This window comes from Trachurus japonicus, chromosome 11, assembly GCF_045865225.1.
Source record: "Trachurus japonicus isolate A0001 chromosome 11, Traja_1.0".
Lineage (NCBI taxonomy): Eukaryota > Metazoa > Chordata > Actinopteri > Carangiformes > Carangidae > Trachurus > Trachurus japonicus.
The window spans coordinates 14,502,483-14,522,096 of record NC_140917.1 but is presented as its reverse complement, the minus strand read 5'-3'; the positions used below and the strand labels follow the sequence as shown (position 1 = coordinate 14,522,096).

The window sequence follows — 19,614 nt, the reverse complement described above, 5'->3', positions numbered from 1 at the left end:
CAGACGCTCTCTGAGACAGCGGCCACCATTCTTTGACTTCGCCCTGAGGGACAGAGACAGAGAGCAGTTTTTAGGAGATGGCCCCGCATGTGTGTGTGTGTGTGTGTGTGTGTGTGTGTGTGTGTGTGTGTGTGTGTGTGTGTGTGTGTGTGCGCGTATTCTGCCCTGTGTCTGTTTGGCTTTATGAGTTTTGCTGTATATGTGTGTGCGTCTGTATCTCTGTATTGTGTGTGTAAGGCAGGGAATGAATGTGTGTGTGTGTGTGTGTGTAGCACAACTCTCCCTATGTTCCCTGTCAAAACTGATAGTGTCTCCTTGTTTTCTTTCTGTGGGATTTTTTTTTTTGCTCCTTTCATCCTTGATTTTTCTTTTCTTTCATCTCCTTCTGATCCTTGTTTCTGATTCTTATAAATTCAAGTTTAAGAATTTCAATATTTTCTTTTACAGAAACATTTACTGATATTTATTTGACAGACAGCAGCAGCAGCAGCAGCAGAAGAAATATTCACCTCTTTGTGGAAGTAAAACCAGCTTTTATATCAACACTATATTTTATATTAATGGATTCGCTCATTGTAACTGTTTTATATACAGATATCTATGACAAAGCATCTTATTATTCCCCTAATTGTATATTTTCTGTGTAAAATCTTCATTTTCAAAGTAACCAGTAACTAACTATAGCTGTCACATAACTGCACTGTGGAGAAAAGTACCGTTTTCCCTCAGAGATGTCCTCAAGTATAAAGTGGCATAAAATAGAAATCCTGAAGTGAAGTGGTGGTGATATATTATAATCGAGGAGGGATTTTGTTTAGAACATTTACAACCCTTCAGATCTTTTAATTATGTCCTGTTAAAGTACTTCAGCCTGAAAACCGAATCATAAAGTTGCTCTCTCGCCCCGAGGCCGTGGTTCATTAAACCACATCGCTTCTCTTGTGATTTAGTCCCATGACGCACGTCGGGTCCTCGGCCTCGGCCCCTATGGTTACGTTAAAGTGCTCTTATTCTGAAAAGCTTTGTGGAGAACATGGGCTGATGGCTGAAGGGACTTTCACACCAAAACTACATGTAAACTACACTCAACTCCAACATTAGGAAGTGATGAGTCTCCAACACTTAAAGGTGCAGTATGTAGCAACATCATATTAACACATTTATATAATTACATCCAACAATATTATTTATGTTTACAAGGCTTGGTAGCACCGAGGTACGACTATTTCCCATCAACCCCAGCAGCTGTCCATCATTTTTTCTTTATAATTCATTGTTATTATTATTATTAGTATAGTATTAAGTATCAAAGTATGAGTCAAACTATTAATTTTCAATGAAATGTCTTTCTGATCTCTGCATGCTCCTACATTTCCCAGAATTCCCTACAACTACCTCCATAAATCATTTTGAAATCTAATGAGAGTTTACACTGTGGCCCAACAGTTTAGTGACACTGGGAAATGTCAGTGAGTTTCTTTCTCTAGCTGCAGTGTGTTTTGTGTGTCACAGCGTTATTAATTATTCAGGCCTCTGCCGGTGGAAGAAGAAGAGGAGAAAAAAAAAAAAAGAAGTTATTTTTCTGCCTCTCCTGTGATAGACTTCTTCATTTCTTTCTGTGGTGCAATACCAGGTGGTTTCTCCAGATAAAAGCAATTTAAATTCTGATCAAATCTGGTGGTTTTCTGCTCATTTAAATGTTAAATTTGAACTATTGTAACTTGAATTTCTTAGCCACTTATCCGCAGGAGTAAAAAAAACTGTGCACTAGCTGCTAAATGACAGACTCAAGTTCTCCAATCCTTCATGGTCAAGTTGTGGTCGAAACGTTGTCCTAATACATTTTTGGGAGCTTGATTATAGCAGTGTGCGGACATTCTGTTTGTTTTTCCTACAAGTTGTGGGTGTGGCCTTCCTCCTCCTCCTCCTCCTCCTTACCTGCGCAGGACTCCACCCAGCAGAGAGGCGTTGAGGCACTCGGGTGGAGAGAGGCGTCGCTGCACCTCCCCGACCGTCACCTTGTATTTGGAGGTGGAGCTGAGCAGCGACAGGCGACCCGGGACCGAACAGAAGACCTCGGCCGGGTTGGACACGCTTCCCATGCCGAGACCCTCCTTGCTTAGAGACAAGGCCGAGAGGGAGGAGCCGTTGAGCTTGGACGGGATGGGAACTGTTGAGACGGACGGAGGAAGGAAGGAGGGAAAGAGGAAGGTGGAAAAGAGGAAAAAGACAAAGAACATTTTGGTTTATTTTTCACAAGAATGTGTGAAAATCAAGGCAATGAAAAATTCAACAGTAGAAAAGGAGATGGAGGTGAATGATGAAGCAGGAGCATCCATCCCAAACATATGTCATGTGCAGTGTGAATGACATGTGTGACAGCGTGCTCCTCCTCCTCCTCGTCTTCATCTCCTGATTAATCTATTCAGTGTAATGTTCTCCCCTGTGTCGACTCGACAGCTCTAAATCTGGAGCTGCTTGTTGATTCTGTTGCTTTAAACTGCAGGTGATTAAGTTTCAACTGTGCATTCTCAAATAGCTTCGCTTCACACCTCCAAGAGCTCAATTCACACTCACTTTTCTGCACCGTGGTGAACTTTTTAAGACTTCGTTTTGAAGGAGGAGGAGGAGGAGGAGGATTTGATAAGGGTTAAAGTTTGGGAGTAACATGATCTCAGTATAAAGAAGTGTCTCTGCTTTCTGACTAAAGGGAGGGAGAACGGAGCCTCTTTGTGTTTTCCTCTTCATGTCACCTGTTAAAGTGTCAATTATCTTTGGACACTTAATCTAACATCATAAATCCACTTGATTTTATTTATTTTCTTACATTTTGTATGATCAGAAATCCTCTGAAATCTGGGCATTCTTTGTTTATTTCTACATTTGTGAGAACCAAGTTTCCTCAGGGATACAAAGACGAGGTTCTGGGTTTATTTCATAGTTAAATTTCAGTTCATGTAAAGCTGTAAAAACCTTCATTCGCCATCACAATGGAAGAAGAACTACTTAATCAAAACTTGGATATTTTTTTTACTCTTTTTGGCACCTTTTACCTCCACTGTCTTAGAAATCTCAAAATCTGAACCATTAAAACCAAATCTATCCGTGTTGGCAGGAGAAGGGAGGCAGACGGAGTCCGAGACATCGTGTTAATGGTCAGCGTCTTAATGGAAATGTTTTTTGTTTTTTTTGTTTTTGTAATTTAGAGGGAACCATGCAGCCCTTAGAGGCAAAGCATGAAGGGAATTCATTTAGCCGTTAATGTGGCGTGCAATCGCAGCAATTCATAATTTTGTGTTGCATCTTATAGGAATAAGTCACATTTTTTGTAGTATCTCCTGTCTCCTGCTGTGATTTCCTCCCTCTTCCTCTACTTAATAAGAAATATTATCTCCTCTTCTTTTTCTTCTCCTATTTGAAATGAATTGTTATCTGTACAGCTGTGCCCTGGGACGTCGTCTCTATCTTTCTCTCTCTCTCTTTCTTTCTCTCTCTCTCTCTGTGGCCTCTCTGCGACACTCTCTCCAAACATCTCCTCATTCAGCTCATCTTCATCCAGCCGGACACAGAGCAGCAGTTTCCTCTGAAGCTCTCTCTCTCTCTCTTTCTCTCCTTTGTCGGCTGTCTGCCCCTCCCTCTCTTCCTCTTTTTCTCTTATCATCTCTCACTCTTTCTTGTGCCTCCCACTCTTCTCCCTCCCTCCCTCCCTCCCTCCTTTCCTTTTCCTTTTTCTATATTCGGTCTCCTTCTCTCCTTCTCCTCCCTGTTGGATTTGTTCCTTATTCACCAGGGCTTTTAGCTTTTGCTCTGCCGTCTTGAGACTCGCTCTGATAATTGATCGATTCAAAAGCTTTTGGCAAACAAGTGGAATCACTGTCACTTCATCAAATGCCCTCGCTGGCTCACTGCAGCTTGAATCCTGCCTGGAAACACATGGCCCTCCTCCTCAGGGACTTTTGGATTTTAGAGAATTACATCCTTGCTTTGTTTTAGGAAATGTAGAGTTTAAATCACACAAAATCTACGTTTTTTTCTATTCCCTGTGCATGAAATAACTAATTTTGAGTAAAACATATCAATTGCTTTTAATAGGGAAATTAAAAAAAGAAAGAAAAAAAAACATCCAGTATGTTAGAAGTTATATTTTACCCCTATTTTATACTGGGAGCCATTTTATTACACAGTAGCTGCAGACTTTTCCCCAGCACTTTCTTTTTTTTCCTTCTGGCTGTGAGAGATTTTTCAGTATCACACTGAACCAGCTACAAACCCAACTTGAATTTTCTAATCGTGCCCCTGTGTCTTCTGCCACTCACACTCTGTAATACTGGAGTGATCACACTCCGCAAATTTCCCCACAACTCCTCTTTTATCGTGTTCCCCTCCCTTTCTCTTCCTTTTCTTCTTTGCCCCACTTCTCTCTCCTCTCCTCTCTAATCCCTCTCTCTCTCTCTCTCTCTCTCACTCACACACACACACACACACACACACACACACACATACACACACTCTCACACACACACACACTCTCTCATATGACCATGAACAGTTCATTAAGAATGTGTGCCTTTGGGGTGAAGTCTGCAGCTGAGTATTAGAGGACTTCTTGACTTCAAATGAAATAGCAAAACAGAATTATTTATAGTGTGTGTGTGTGTGTGTGTGTGTGTGTGTGTGTGTGTGTGTGTGTGTGTGTGTGTAACAGTGAGAGAGACTGGTGTTGGAGTGCCCCTAAACACAAAACCCCCTTCAGCATATATAGCACAATTATATAGGTGCACACTTAGACACAAATGCACACATACGCACTCAATCTTTCTGCTCTCTCTCTCTCTCTCTCTCTCTCTCTCTCACACACACACACACACACACACACACACACACACAGCTCTCCCACCTCTTACCTTTTTTAATGACAGAGTGGTCGAGGATGCCCAGGGCTGATCCTTCCTCCATTCCCTGTGTCAGACAGACAGACAGTCACTATCATTTATCAACTGGCCTCACAGCCAACACACATTCACACACACATTCTTACATATATATGTATATATATATAGCTACACACACACAGACACACACACACATACAGCTTGTCTCTCCCAGGCTAAAGCGAGATGGAGGGTTCAACATTTAGATTTTCCCCCTCACAGCAAACACGAACACGATCCATATCCAACTAATAAAATCTGTTCCTCAAGTGGAAATGGGATGTCGTCGTCGTGTAAAATGGAGGGAAGGTGATAAATGGTGAAGTTGTGACGGATTATTCCACGGCTTCTGCTCGACAAAAGGAGTCGTGTTAACAAAAGCATCAGTTATTTTAAATTTCATTTTGAAAAATCACATCGATGCATATTTTGATGTGATGTGTAGGAGCTTCATACGTTCACATGTGTCACAGGAAAACTTCTCTTTATCTACTTATACTGAAATGCAAGAAATACAATACAACTAAACTGAAGAATTGTTACATTTGACTTTTTATATATTCTATTTTAACTTATATATTTAATTCTGTCCAATGCATGAACATCAAACAGACTGGTGGCCTGGTTCAAAAAGTAAAAAATATTCAATAACAATGAAAAGCAGCTATAAACTCAGACACTAAATTAAAACCACTGCAATTTATTTGATCTTTTTCATCCAGAGGGGAGGTGGTGGGGGGATAAATAATGTTGCAGGGCGACTCTCGGATGTTTCTCCTTTTGTGCTGAGTTCATAAGAAGCTTCAAACGCCGAGGATATAATCCATTAATCAAATAAAAAAAAAAGGTCTCTTGTCGAGTGGGAGCGTTTAACAGCAACACGCCCGGGTTGACTCTCAGTCGTTTCTTTTCTATTAATGACCGTACACATCAATTGGTCTCGGTGTGTTTTTTCCTCTGCGAGAAGGAGGCAACAAACAGCGTCTGCAGCTGCACCTGCTGCAGAGACGCTGACTGCTCAATAAGCCATAGAAACTATTCTTCACCCCCCCAAAAAAACAAAAAAAAAACCTGCAGAAGGCGAAAAGGCTGCAGAGTCACTTTGTCTCCGTGCGAGACACCGGAGAACAGTGGACGGATGTTAGGATGAATAATGAGGTGGCACGTGACCAGATAAGTGCTGTTTATTGTATTAATAAAATGTAAATTACACGTTATGAAAATCCTAATTTTTATAGGCTGTAACTCAGAAAGCTAAGATTTTATTTTACATTAAACTCGAAATGAAAATGCATCATTTTCAAAATAATAATAAGAAAGAATATTAGAATTTTAAAAAAGCCCTCATCAAACAGATTAATTAAAATTTACACTCGACAAATTGACATTTATTATTTCTAACAGGAATTGATTCAAAAAGTTTTATTTTGACATTTCTTTTTTAAATAAATGTTTAAGAATATATTTTTCAATTCATACAGCTACAGTGTGTCTACATTTTTTCCCACTCTGAAATAAGCGACGCAGAAATTCTTGTGTTTTTTGATGTTAGACAACAAAAGTGTTCACGTGAATCCTTGTCGAAATGAATGTGAAACAGGTTGAAGGCCTGCAGGCGGATTTTTCAAAAATAATAATAATTCTAGTATTAAAATAAATAAATATAAACTAACAGTTGGGAATATAACTTTAATGGAAATGATGGATAAAATATAAAAGTGTTTATAAAACAAGCGGTGAGGAATATTTGTTGTCATAGGACGGAAAGGAGAAAGGAATTGCCTTGAGGCCTTGTTGCCATCGTCCATGTGTTTTAAACGTGAGAGATGTTTATTTAACCGCTTTTCCTGATTATTATAAAGGACAAAAAATATATAAATATCGAAGAAGCAACTGTTTGTTTGTTTTCATTTTCCATAAGAACTTTCTGGGTGCTGATTATGAGCCAAATGGCTTTTACGCACGGTTTTATCAGAGCGCATCAACGTCATTTAAAGCAACTAAACGGTGGTGGGAGAAAAAAAAATAAAAAATCAAGTCACCTGAAGATCCTCCAGGCCGTGATGTCCCAGGTGCATCCCGAGGGGACCGTCCCCGAGCGCGGCAGCCCCTTCCCCGAGACCGTGGAGGAGCCGAGGGACAGCTGCATACTCCCGCCGGGGGTCGAGGCTCAGAGCCCGGTGAGACTGTGACAGGAGCCCCCCGTCCTCGGAGCGCGACCTCTGCGAGTGCCATGCCGCCTGCTGATGCTGATGGATGGAGTTGATGGAGGGGTAAGGGTCTGACAGGTGGGAGTACGAGTCCTGGCTCTGGGAGTATGGCAGGGAGGACTGTGGGTAGGGGGGAGGGAAGTAAGGAGGCTGGAAGTCGGAGGCCGGAGTGTGGCAGAGAGGGGGAGCCGAGGAATAGGCGGCCTGGTTCAGGGAGGACAACTGGGAGAGGCGCCCACTCGGCGAAGAGCCGCTTAGTCCGTCCGCGCGCTCCTGTGGGGAAATCACAAAGTTTATTTTACATCAGCAGCTCCAAACTCTCTCTCAAAAAAAAGAAAGAAAAAAAAAGTCAAAGAAACCTGGACTGATTCCTTCACGTTTCAACACAATCAAAGACCTGAAGAAAATGTCTCAATGATTATAATAACAAAATCCATTTAGAGACGTCTCTCTCTCTCTCTGCTTGAAGGAGATGGATGGAAACAGCAGCAGCAGCAGCCTGAAGTGACGCGCACTGGCAGCGCCGCTCAACAGTGTCACAAAGGTCACGGCCACCAAGGAGCCGCACAAAGGACAGGTAACACACAACGATAACACGTCGCTGCGGGAGGGGGGGAGAGGAGAGGAGAGGAGAGAGGAGAGGAGAGGGGGGGGCGGGGGCATCTGTAAATAATCTGTCACCGTGTTAACAAACGCAGATGAAGGAACACTGGGTTTGCGCACAGATTGACAGGACGTCAGGAAACCAAATGTGATTTTATTTTAACTTTCCACATTTGACCCCCCCAAACTTCCCTCCCCCCTCTCCCTACTCATGTAAAACTACATTATGAGTAAAAAGAAAAAAAGATGTAGTCCACTAGCCTACATTCCTGCTCACACATCCTGCACACATTGGATTTTTTTTTTTAAAAGCTGGGTCACCCACAATCAATGGTGTAGTGGTGGAACAATAATGTCCATTATCTGGCACTGGCAGCCAGAGAGAGAGAGAGAGAGAGAGAGGCCGAGGCCGCTGCCAGGTTAAAAGCAACCCCCCCACCTCCCCCCTCCCTCACACACACACACCCATATATACAACTATATCTGTCATCCAACCCCTGACACACACTCTTCAATGGATTTTGCGTCTGATTTGATTCCAAACAAAGTTATAGAAAAGAAAAGAAGTTGGCGTCTAAAAAAAAAAAACGTGCCCATGCAGCGCAGCGGTGGTGATGCTGCTCCTCCATCCACGCACGCACCGGGATGTTGTGACCGGACACTTCACTGTCTGTCAGCCGAGTCTCACTCCACTCGCAGTGACACGGTGCAGACAAAGACCATCACCGACCGACCGCGCGGACAGATCAGATGCGCGGCGCCGCTCCGTTAGAGTCAGTGTCAGAGAGGCTGAGTGGGAAGTAACAGCTGACACTTATACAGGATTCCCGTGGAGCGCAAAGAACGAGCCTGATTTATTAAAGATATTATAAATTAAAAATATAAAAAAGATATTGGATAGTTGGTGCCACAGGTCGAATAATGCAGCTGAATTATAGTGTTTTTTTCCCGACATATTTATAAAATAGAAGCTGGTTTTGAGTAATACAAGCAAAAATGCATGCATATATATTTTTTAAAAGGTTTAGTTTGCTGCCAAGCCATACAGTAAATAAAAACTGACTTACATTAGTGGTGGTCAGAGCCCCATCCAAAATAAAAAAAATAACTAAAAAAAAATAAAAATGCTTAAAACGCGAGTCTGTTTCATACTCACCATAGCCGAATAGGTGTGGATTAACATCTGGACCACTCTGGATACCCCCCAAATGTAAAATTCAACAGGATGCGCAGGCTTCCAAGCGGCTGAAAGATGTCACCAAATATTCTGTCCGGGATGTAATCCAGGCTGTTTACCGCTCCATTAAACTCAGGAGATGTTATTTACTTTTCCTTCTCGCTGTTCTCTGGTCTGACCGAGCTCTTTTTACGCACAGATGATGATGATGACAAGCTGGCTGCCAGATACGCATACGCACACGCACAACACACACGGAGTCCTCCAGCCTCTCCATGAGCGCACTACTTATAGGTTTGTGCGCGCACCCGGCAGAATGAGGGGAGGGGTCGACGGGGTCCACTCTTAAAGAGATATATTCATTCAGTTAATTCATACATACACACTTTTACGTGTTTTTGCAGTCGTTTAAAGACACCGGCGACGACTTTTATATGTGAATTCACGTTTTACGCACCGAGTTATACTGCATTTTTAGTGTTTTTGTTTACTTTTGCAAACACACAAATCTCACTATAAAATCACGGATTATATACATAATTGACGTCTAAGTCAAATACTGTCTTTTTTACGCACGAATATTCGCATCTTTAAAGCAAAACATCTTAATTTCGTTAGATTTAAAAACCCAAAGATTGTGACTTTCTACAAATATTTCACCTGCTGAAATTGTTCAGATTCACTCATGTTGATTTGAACTGACAATTTTAATCATCTTCTCGATTCAGGCTCTTCTGTGTGCAGCCATTCACACACCGAGGATCCAGCTCTACACAAACAGTCACACAGCTGCTGGAAATATACTGTGAATACATATAATAATAATAAACTATGGTGTTCTTCTTCTTTTTTTTTACCTGTAAAACGTCAGTCTTGGTTCGGGACTTCCACAGCATGGTGGTGATGGAGGTGATGGAGGTCAGTCTGGGTGTCAGGCTGCAGCTGAGGGGTTAATGTGACGCGCTGGATGGAGATGGAGAGGAGACGCGGGCTGAAGGTTCAGAGAGGAGTGAGTTAGTTGGAGAGACGATGCAGGAGTTTGTATGGATGAGTAGGAGAGAAAACAGACGGCTGTTAGAGAGGGAGGGGGGGGAACAAAAAAAAGAAAAGAAGAAGAGGGCGGGAGGTGACAAGAGTCTCAGAGGAGGAGGAAGAGGAGGAGGGGGGGCAGCTAAAAACTTTTTCACGGTTGGTATAAGGACTATAGGATCAGGGATGAAGTGATGAATAAGAAAAAATATGCACGGTAAAAGATCACAGATATTAACACAATCGCTTTCCTCTTTTTTAAAAGTTTTTTTCCTGCTCCTTGTGACTTTTCACTGAAAATTCACTGTAAAATCAAAACAGTACATTTAAAGCGGCAGCCTTTTGTTTGGAGACAAGTTACAGCTAAAGAAAAACTGTCAACAAATCAATTCATTGTTGAACTTTAAGATCCAAGAACATCCAAATATATTCTGTTAACTTTTTCTCATGATCAGTTTTTTGATCTAATAAAATGATCGACCTGGTTGTCTAAAGAGAAGAAAAAAAAAAACAATGAAGACAACGATTAGACCCTGAAAGCACACAAGTGTAGTTAGAGGAAAAGGAGGAGTGTGAGTGATCAGCAACTTCAGCACACATCAAGTCTGACTGCGCCATCTTGTGGTCACTGGGAGAAGAGGAGAGGTCTCTGTCATCATCCACCATCCAGCTTGACACTGATGTCATCATTGCACATTATTTTTAAACACCTTTATTATGTGCATTCATCCCCCTGAAAAGAGAAAAAGTAACAATGACATTGGCAACGTAGCTGTTCTAACAAAATACTTCTTTATTAAATGCATTTACATATCAGCAGTCGCACCCAAGACACGGCTTGTGTGTTTTTCAGGTGCATGTGGAGGATCATAGCTGTGTCAGTGGGTGTTTCCATATACTTGATTGTGATTGAAATGCTTTGATTTTTTTTTGTCCACTGAGGCAGACAGGGAGCTTAAATATGTCTTTCAGTCTCATTATGTTGTGTTATGTCTGAATAATATGATACACAGAAATATTTCATTTCCTCTCTTTTCTATGTGTCTTTGGCATCTTGGTCTTTTCATCTCATTATAAAAGAGCCTGAAGACACATTATCTGTGTCAGATTGGTACAACTAATAAACACAGCGGTTCTGCTTCATGAATAGCTGCTTTTTTTAATTTATTATTTTCAGCTCTGTAACAAGTAGCGTGTTGTCCCGTTGGTGGCAGCGGTTTGGTTTCACTTCATTCCCACTGACTTCTTCAGGTTCCTCATGCAGCTCAAAGCTCCTTTACCATTCCTCATCATCACGTCTCCCATCTCCTCTTTACAGACCGGGCACTGCTCCGCCATAGCGCACAGGGCTTCCTCCAGCGCCCCCTGCGTGTGCTGGTCGGGCAGAGCGCTGCACTGGTCCAACATGGCGAGTGTGTGCTTGAGCCAACCTTCCTCTCTGACCAGGGTGCTGATCCAGGGCTGAGCGCGGACGCAGCCTCCCAGAGCCTGCAGGCCCAACCTCCAGAGCTCCTCGGCCTCGTCCCAGCTCTCCTCCCAGCCGACGCTCACCTTAACCGGGCCGGGGCTGGAGCCGCCGTCCAGGGCGCCGCGGAGGAACCGCAGAGCTGAGGAGAAGAACCTCCTCTGGCCTGCGTCCACTGATCCTGGAGAGACAAAGGAGCATGGGTTATTTGTGGAATCAAAAACTGCTGATACATTGTGCTTGAGGATGTTTAATTGTGTTATTCATTGTTCTATATATATATATATTAATCCTGTTTTAAAGAGAAATTATGCAAGATTTTCACTTTCATTAAACAGTTTCGGAGTAATTATGATGGTTTTGTAGCACCACATTATGTAATAATTTTTCACCTCATGATGTAATAACACCACATTTTATAAAAACCAGCCACATTTTGTAATAAAATATGAAATAAACTTTACCGCATTTGTAATAAGTTGTTACATAATGCACCAAATGATTACATTTTCTTCATAAAAAAAGTGCAACACTCACATTTTGTAATAACTGATGCAATATATAACAATTTATAACAAAATGCGGCAAAGGTTTAGTACGTATTGCGTTCAAGAATTTTATTACAAAATGCTACAAAATGCGGCGTCATTATATAATGAGGTGAAAATGTATTACAGTATTACATAATGTGGTGCTACAACATTACCCACCTCGGCTCCACGGATTGCCTTCCTGGCCGTTTCATTAAAAACAAATGCACATGGCTGGGGTGAGTTTTTATGAAAGTGAAAATATTCACTCTATAACTGTAGTGGGAGCGCCATAGAGAAAAAAAACGACCAAAACAGAGAAAAGGCGGGTGGACTTGCATAGTTCCCCTTTAAAGTCCCAATTTACAGTTAAATGCATTGATTGATTTTGCCCACTAGGGAACAAAAACATCAGAACAAGCTAATAAATACAGTGTAAATTCAACACTGTATCCCTGTCTAATAAAATTCTGTCTTGACAAATATACACACATCTATTTTCACCATTCAGTGACATCAAACTGACTTACTGACTATTTCTAATGTTGTGTTGCAGACCAGCGGAGAAAAGAACTGGGTCTTTTTCTGGATGCCGAACATCAAACGGCTGCTTATGTTGATTTGAGCGCCTCGGGACGAACCAACCAAAACGCAATGTTAACACGCGAGCTAAAGAGCTCCTCGGCACTACAGGTGACCTCTTTCGTAGCACCGAGCCACAGACGTATTGATCGATGCAGGTCGGTCAACATGCACTGAGGTTTTTTTTTTTTTTTTTTACGAGCATGTGATGTTTACGGGATCTTGTGTTGCAGCAGCATTTCTGCCCACCTACAGCAGCAACACATCATCTGCATTCCCATAGGGTGTTCTTTCTCCAAAGTGGTTATATAAGGAAGAGCACAAGGGTAACTAATAACATTAGTGATGGCTCCGTTCCATTTAGGTTTACCACTCTCCAGAGCGCCTGGTACAGACCTCTTTCACAGAACGCACTCCGACAGGTCACAGTTAGGAAAAAGCAGAGGTGTTAATAATCTAATTTATGACGACTGATTTCCATTTAACTGCTTCGTTACCGGGGGTCCTGGTTCTGTGAATGTAACCTCAGTGTCTCTAAAATAAAACTGTAGGTTTGCTGTATTATAGAGCAGAATTACTGATGGATTGTCATGCTGTTATTTAATCAAACCTTTTTAGTTAATTCTGACATGATTCTGACAAAAGTGGATGGGATGTTGACTCTGTGCAGATTGATGTGGATTAGAGTTGCTCATTGATTTCTTTATTCAAATAATGTATATGTATTCTTTGTATATTATGATGGCAAATGGGTGTTTACGTGTAATTAACCACTGATTAGTGTTAAAGAGGAACTATGCAGGATTTATAGCTTAACTATGCTACATTTTTACCTTAATTAAACAGCTTTGGAGAAATTGTGATTGGGGATTGGGGCCAGCAACCCAGTACCCCAGCTATCGTGTCTCAGCTCTTACGTGCCCCGTATCCCATAATCTCTTGTTCATGACAGATTAAACTACACAAATATACACGTCGCAACATCGTATATGATAGATAAAGTTATTTAGCACTCTATTGATTGATTTCTGCCGGCTTCGTTGTAAACAAATGCACATGGCCAGGATGAGGGTTAGCAAAATTGCGGAAAAGCGACCAGACTTACATAGTTCCTCTTTAATGTTATAATGTTAAATAAAATGGTTTGAATAACCGTTTACCTGAAGGGGCCGATCTAAGCCTGCCAATCATCAGTCCCAAAGTGCAGTAATTTGCTGCTAGGACCAGGAGGCGGGGTTTATGAACCAAAACTGGAAGTGCTTCACTCAGAAGAGCCTCCAGAGAACGGAAACACTGGTCCTTCCTAGAAAACAAAAAGTTTGAAATCTTAGTATGATGTCATTAGCTCCAAATTTACCAGGCTTCAGATGAGCATTTCACCAGCTTACGCACTTGACTCTCTCTGGTTCTGTGACGGTGAAGTTGAGGAGGGCTGAGCAGGCCGTCTCCATGCTGGGATCCCTGGACGACACCACCCCGCCTTTCCCCTTGAGGGCGGTCCAGCTCTGGGACAGGAAGTGCACCAGCAGCGCCGGGGTGTCGAGTGTGAGCAGCACCTTCCTGGGACCTTCCTCTGCCGACAGGTGGCACAGAGCCGGGAGCAGATACCTGGGGAGAGAGAGGAAGGAAGGTGTTTTCATGGGACACGAGACCAGTGAGAACTCGCCCCTGGATCGGTTGTTGTACATCTAAACAGTGGCCTGCACGGGCCCGACTTTATTTATTCATTTTTTTAAACATCCCCTCCCATAACAACCTGTAGGCTGTTAATGCTGCAGACATTAAAGGGACAACGAGGAGTTTCTATTTGGTTATAAAAAAGTCTCTCGTTAATGTGGATGAATCTACGCTACCCACACTTGTTAATGGCTCCATTTTCGATAAATATACCGTTTTGTCTCTATCGTTATTTTGTTATTTTAATTAATGGTGGAAATGCTGGGCGAGCCGACCAGCGTTTCCTTACTTTTGGTTAATAACATGTTTCAGTGCAGTATCAAGCTATATTCATTATATTTTGATTGAAAGGATTAAGTTAAATATGGATTTATTGAATTACTGAAGTGACTGAGCGCGATGCAGCTGCAGCAGCGCACAAGAGTTGCACTGACACTCACTCCACTCCAGGCTCCATTACTCGCAGGAAAAGCTACACAAATTTTATCCTGATATCCCACCGACTTCTAAACAATATGATCATTCCCTCTTTTACCTCAGAGGCTCTTTGCCCGTCCAGGTCCGTCTCTCCTCTGAGACGGACATCTCGGTCATCCAGTCGGACAGGCCCTGCTCGGGGCTCTCGCCCTGCAGGTGGCTCTGGGAGTAGCCAATCAGGAAAGGAAGCAATCCAGTCACTTCCTCCTTCAGACAGGAAGTCTCCTCGGCCAGCCATGAGCACAGGGAGCGGAATGTGGCGAAGACGAACGGGTCACCGTAGCGACTTGGGTCGACCTACGAGAACAGGAAGTGAAGAGGAAGAGTGTTTCAGTTACTGCACTCTGAGGAGGAGACTTTCACAGCATTGTTGTTATCATTGCTGGACAAATTTCCATGTGAATCAAACTTTTTGCTCCCATTTCCCTCGACTGGTAAAATACAACAGAATTTTATTATGTCAAGTCGTATTGTTTTACATGTTCTACTCTTTCAAAACCCTTTTGTGCATCTTTGCTTGTTATTTTCTTGTCATGGAAGAAAAAAATAAAACTTTTTTTTTCCTTTTTGGTTGCCCTCCCATTGCTACATTACCAAAACAGTGATAGAGAAAATATATTACTACTTGATAAGGCTGAGAAAAAGAAATGGAATTCAGTTACCTTGCTACATACTGATAGAAAGAAGTCATGCTTGTTTGTCAGAAGAGTTTTAACAAACAGGTTCACTATTAATGATCTGCTAACAGTAACTGGTTAATTCTTTAGTCTATAAAACATCACAAAACAGAGAAAACTGTCATTACACACTTGCATTTGAGAGGCTGTAACTGTTTCAAGTGTATAACAGTATCCAGCTGCTACACTGGACATGGACATGTTTATCCAGGTCAGCATAGGGGATTAAATCTTTTGTTCATAATGAATTATTACGTTCCAAGAACCAGGAACAAGCAGCTAGTTGGATTTAAAAAACAAAACGAAACACCAAACGTGTCACTAGCAGCATCCCAAGCATCCTCCTCTCACCTGTTGCAGGTAGTAGACCACAGCAGAGAAGGCCTCCTCCAGCACCCCGAGGACCTGCCTGCTCTGCTGCAGACTGAGGGAGGAGATGGAGCCCTGAGCCGGGGCAGCGGTCGTCTGCACCGGGCCCGGACTGCAGGCCTGCTCTATGGCGGCCTCCATGATTCGGTAACACCCTGGGGAAGACAAGAGGACGTTTCAATAAGAGAAAGGAGCGGGCTAATCATGTTGAGTCAGATCTCATAAATGTGATTTCACAAAACTACATTACAACATCTTTTAAATAAACAAACAAGGGTCGCTGTGTACCACTGAGGACACCAGGTTCATTTCCTCAGCGCCGTTTCAAGAAACCTGGTCTTAAAGTCTACAGTTACACAGGTCAGAATCAAACTTTTAAAACTAAAAGGCTTCAGAAGAGCATTTAGACAATTGTGTGTATGGAAATAACTAGATTTGACTTTGGAGTCATTGCCTTTGATTACTGAAACCTCAAACTATGACCATACACGTCTATATTCAAATTCAGAAAACGGCTGGGGAGGCAGTGTGGGGTGGATATTCACCTGCCTCAGCTGACCACTTTGACTACTTATCACTGTTTTACTCTACAAAGGGAGATAAGAGGTTATAGCCGCTGCCTTGCGTATGTTTTTACAAGTTGTGCACTTCTTGAAATGTAGCTCCTAACACAAGAATGAGTCGCTTTTGTTGCTGTGAGATTGGATGCCACCTGTACATAGTTTGCAAGAAGGTGCACTTTTTAAACCAGGGGTCTTCAACGTTTTTCAAGCCAAGGACCCCGAAAACTGACAGAGAGATGGAAAAGGGACCCCTGCTACCGGTATATTAAAAAAAAAGTGCATTCAATACTAAGCTATTCAAATAACACATTTTTTTTCTAAACGTGTACAAGGTACAGTGAGTAGCATGGCGGTCCCTCTGCCATTTATAACAGACCTTGTTAACTAAAACCAATGCCAATATCAACAATGTCTTTCAAATTGCATGATAATCATGCAGAGCAGACAAGCTATTCAAATTGAAGTTTTTATTCTGAACATAAATGGAAAAAACATAAGAAAATTGACTGATCAACCAAAAATGTAGTATCTCTGTGGACCCCCTAGAGGTCACAGACCCCCTGTTGAAGACCTCTGGTTTAGACTATGCAGATGCTGTAATATGTTACTGTGGTACCTGTGAGTGTGTGCTGCAGCTCTGGGCTCAGCTCGTTGCCGGGAGGTTCCTCCAGACCCATCCTGACCTCCACACAGGCCCTGTTCACCAGTAAGCAGCAGAACTTTGGCGGCCCCACCCTCTCCCACCCGTACAAATCCAGCAGACATGCGCTGAGGACCAGGATGGGCCCGATCTGCCTCGGGGTCAACTTGGCCTGCATCATGGGTCTCAAAACCTCCCACGCGCGGCTCACAACCCCCCTCACTTCTTCACTCTCTACCGCCACCCCGACCGGGGGGAGGAACTGCGCCAGCTGGGAGCACATGTCCAGCCGGGCCTGGTCTTTGGACTGGCAGAAGTCTTTGGAGAACCTGACCAACAGAGAGAGGAGTTCTGCGCGGTGTTTACTCCACGCTTTGTCCTTGGTTTTACCCGACAGGATGCAACCGAGCAACGAGAGTCCCTTCTCGCGGCCGAAAGTCTGGTTTTGTTCTACAGCTTGACACAGAGCAGGAACAGCTCCTCTGCTCAGCAGCTGGTCGGGACCCCTCGGGAGGGCGCACACAGCCGTCAGAACCTGGTAGCAGTCGGCAGCCATGGCCTCGTCCAGACGGTCAGACTGTGACGGCGCTTCTTTTGATGGTGATACTCCGTTGGATGCGCTGCCATCGTCGGCCTTTTGCTTGCTGGTCTTGCTCTCTCCTGCTGATTTTGCCACATTGCCAGGATCACTTTCTGGGCTTGAACTCTCTGCTGGTTGCACTTTACTCTCTGGACTCGAGCCCATCTCTGCAGCTTGGGTCTGTTCCTGGGCAGCTTGATCCTGCTGCTTTGACACAGGACCATTTGCTAAAATGCCCAGCAGGAGTGGGATAGTGGTGAGGAGCTGTGGATGCGAGGCCATGTCCGGGTCTGTGCTCAGGGCAGCCAGCAGAGCCGTGCCCAGTGACAAGAGTTCGTGTGGGGGTAAGCCAGAGTTCTCGTTCCCTCTGACTGCCGTTACCAGAAGCCGAGCTGGGAGGTTGAGCCCCACCGCCTCGAAGATCCGTCTCAAGGTGGGTTTGTCCAGTTGGCTTGCTGGGCACAGACGAGTGATCTAAGACAGAAAGAAGAGACAAGAAGACTTAATCACAACTACTTACAACAAAGCATGCGGTATTCTTGTTAGAAATTATATTATCTTATATGCTTTCTCTCTCTTTTTTTTTAAGTAGTTTTTTTTGGCTTTTATGCCTTTAATTGATAGGATAGATAGATGCCCCCTCCGCCATCTCTAAATAATAGGTGGTAGTTCTTAATAATAACTGGTCTGCAGTGCTCTTTTTCTATGTCTATCCTATTCTGTATGATGCCTGTTCATCTGTGTAAAATTTTGGTGGTGTATGTGTTGGTGCCGAAATGACAATAAATTATGAATCTAGTCAGAGAGAGACACAAAACTGGGATACAGATAGGGGGAATGACATGCAGCAAGGGGCCACTGGGGGGATTCAAAGTGGGGCTGGCCTATATGGGGTGCCTGCTCAACCCAGTGAGCTATACGATGCCCCAACTTATACGTTTGCTTATATAAAACACAAATGTTTGTTACTGCTGTAACATTACGGCATATAAACGCCATATCGAGGTCTATGATCACTATTATACCATGTTTACAGCACTGTATCTGAACTAGTATAATAATTCAATGCAAAAAAGTGTCATTTGGAAATATAGAGGATGACCTGTATCCTGGATTCTTAATTTACAGGTGATCAGTGGTAAGGATGTGTCAACAAGAGCATTCACAGATATATTTATCAGAATCTCATATGCACAAATATATAGTCAAGTTTCTCTATGGTTTCTCAACCCTTCTGAATATGATCACAACCTGGTAAAAACAACAACAACAAAAACACACAGCCTGTTCAACAGGGGCAGTTTTATCTGTGAATTACTTCAATGTTTATATTGACTTACCAACAGAAGAGCAGCCAACGTGTGGCTGTCGTTTTTAGCATTCCTGAGAGCATGAAGGCATCTCTCCAACACCTCTCTCTGGGAATCAGTCAGACCACCTCCTCCATCTCCTGCCTCCCCCTCTGAGCCTCCTCCACCTCCACCTCCACCTTCTCCTCCTCCTTGCTCCTCTTTTCCAGGAGGCTGGATGCTCCCGACGGGTGTAACGTCGGTGCTATCAGCCATTATGACCTTGGTGACTGTCTGTAACCAAGAGAGAAATCAAGAGAAGCGTTAAGCAAACTTAAAAAATGTACGTTAGGTATTTTGAATCATGTTATCATCTCTATCCGCCGGTGGCAACAGCAGCGCGGCCTCAACGAACGATCTTCTGTTGGTTCTTTCCCCCCCCGGGTCTCTCTGGTTTTATAAAGGTTTGTACAGATTTTAAAAAAAACATTGAATGTGAATTTGTTAGCGTTCATAAAATAACTTACCTCGTAAGCAACCCGCTCACGCGCGAAAGCAGCTCGTGAGCAGCAGCAGCAGCACTCCCCGGGAAGTAGGCTGTCAAAAATAAAAGCTCCAACAAACCAATGAAAACAGTCCACCAATGTCGATGAACCAATCACGACGGAGATAGTTGGAAGGCGGAGACGCCATTTTGGTCCATGCTGCAACGTCAGAGAAGCGACGCTACTTTTTTTTCCTCTCTTTTTTTTTTGGAGGTTAAGAAAGGTTATTATTATTTTTTTAATCGTTTCCTGGCTTATATTGTTGTAGTA

General features: G+C 43.0%; 2 protein-coding genes across 4 annotated transcripts in view; both read right to left on the bottom strand.

Annotated features, from left to right (window-relative positions):
• tfap2e (transcription factor AP-2 epsilon) overlaps positions 1-10,026 on the bottom strand; it is a 12,766-nt gene extending 2,740 nt beyond the window's left edge. The window contains exons 1-5 of one of the 2 annotated variants that reach the window (XM_085791187.1): positions 9,779-10,026; positions 6,974-7,414; positions 4,905-4,959; positions 1,939-2,170; positions 1-43 (exon numbers count right to left, since the gene is read on the bottom strand). The exon at positions 1-43 is cut by the window's left edge and continues 76 nt beyond it. In XM_085791187.1, the coding sequence (XP_085647313.1) occupies positions 1-43; positions 1,939-2,170; positions 4,905-4,959; positions 6,974-7,414; positions 9,779-9,817 (810 nt within the window). In that variant the 5' untranslated portion in view covers positions 9,818-10,026. Of the gene's footprint in view, positions 44-1,938; positions 2,171-4,904; positions 4,960-6,973; positions 7,415-8,900; positions 9,186-9,778 lie in introns of those variants that run through there. The other variant, XM_085791188.1, reaches the window with a different exon arrangement.
• Positions 10,027-11,089: 1,063 nt separating this feature from the next.
• Positions 11,090-19,368, bottom strand: ncdn (neurochondrin). Of its 2 annotated transcripts, none has more exons than XM_085791178.1 (8): positions 19,327-19,368; positions 18,851-19,093; positions 16,907-17,984; positions 15,710-15,882; positions 14,740-14,978; positions 13,920-14,135; positions 13,688-13,830; positions 11,090-11,596 (listed from the first exon to the last, which is right to left on the bottom strand). In XM_085791178.1, the coding sequence occupies exons 2-8, from the start codon at positions 19,073-19,075 to the stop codon at positions 11,175-11,177; spliced, it is 2,496 nt and encodes an 831-aa protein (XP_085647304.1). In that variant the 5' UTR covers positions 19,076-19,093; positions 19,327-19,368; the 3' UTR covers positions 11,090-11,174. The 2 variants fall into 2 exon arrangements, with proteins under 2 accessions (XP_085647304.1, XP_085647303.1); XM_085791177.1 differs by having other exon boundaries at positions 18,851-19,089.
• Positions 19,369-19,614: the final 246 nt, after the last annotated feature.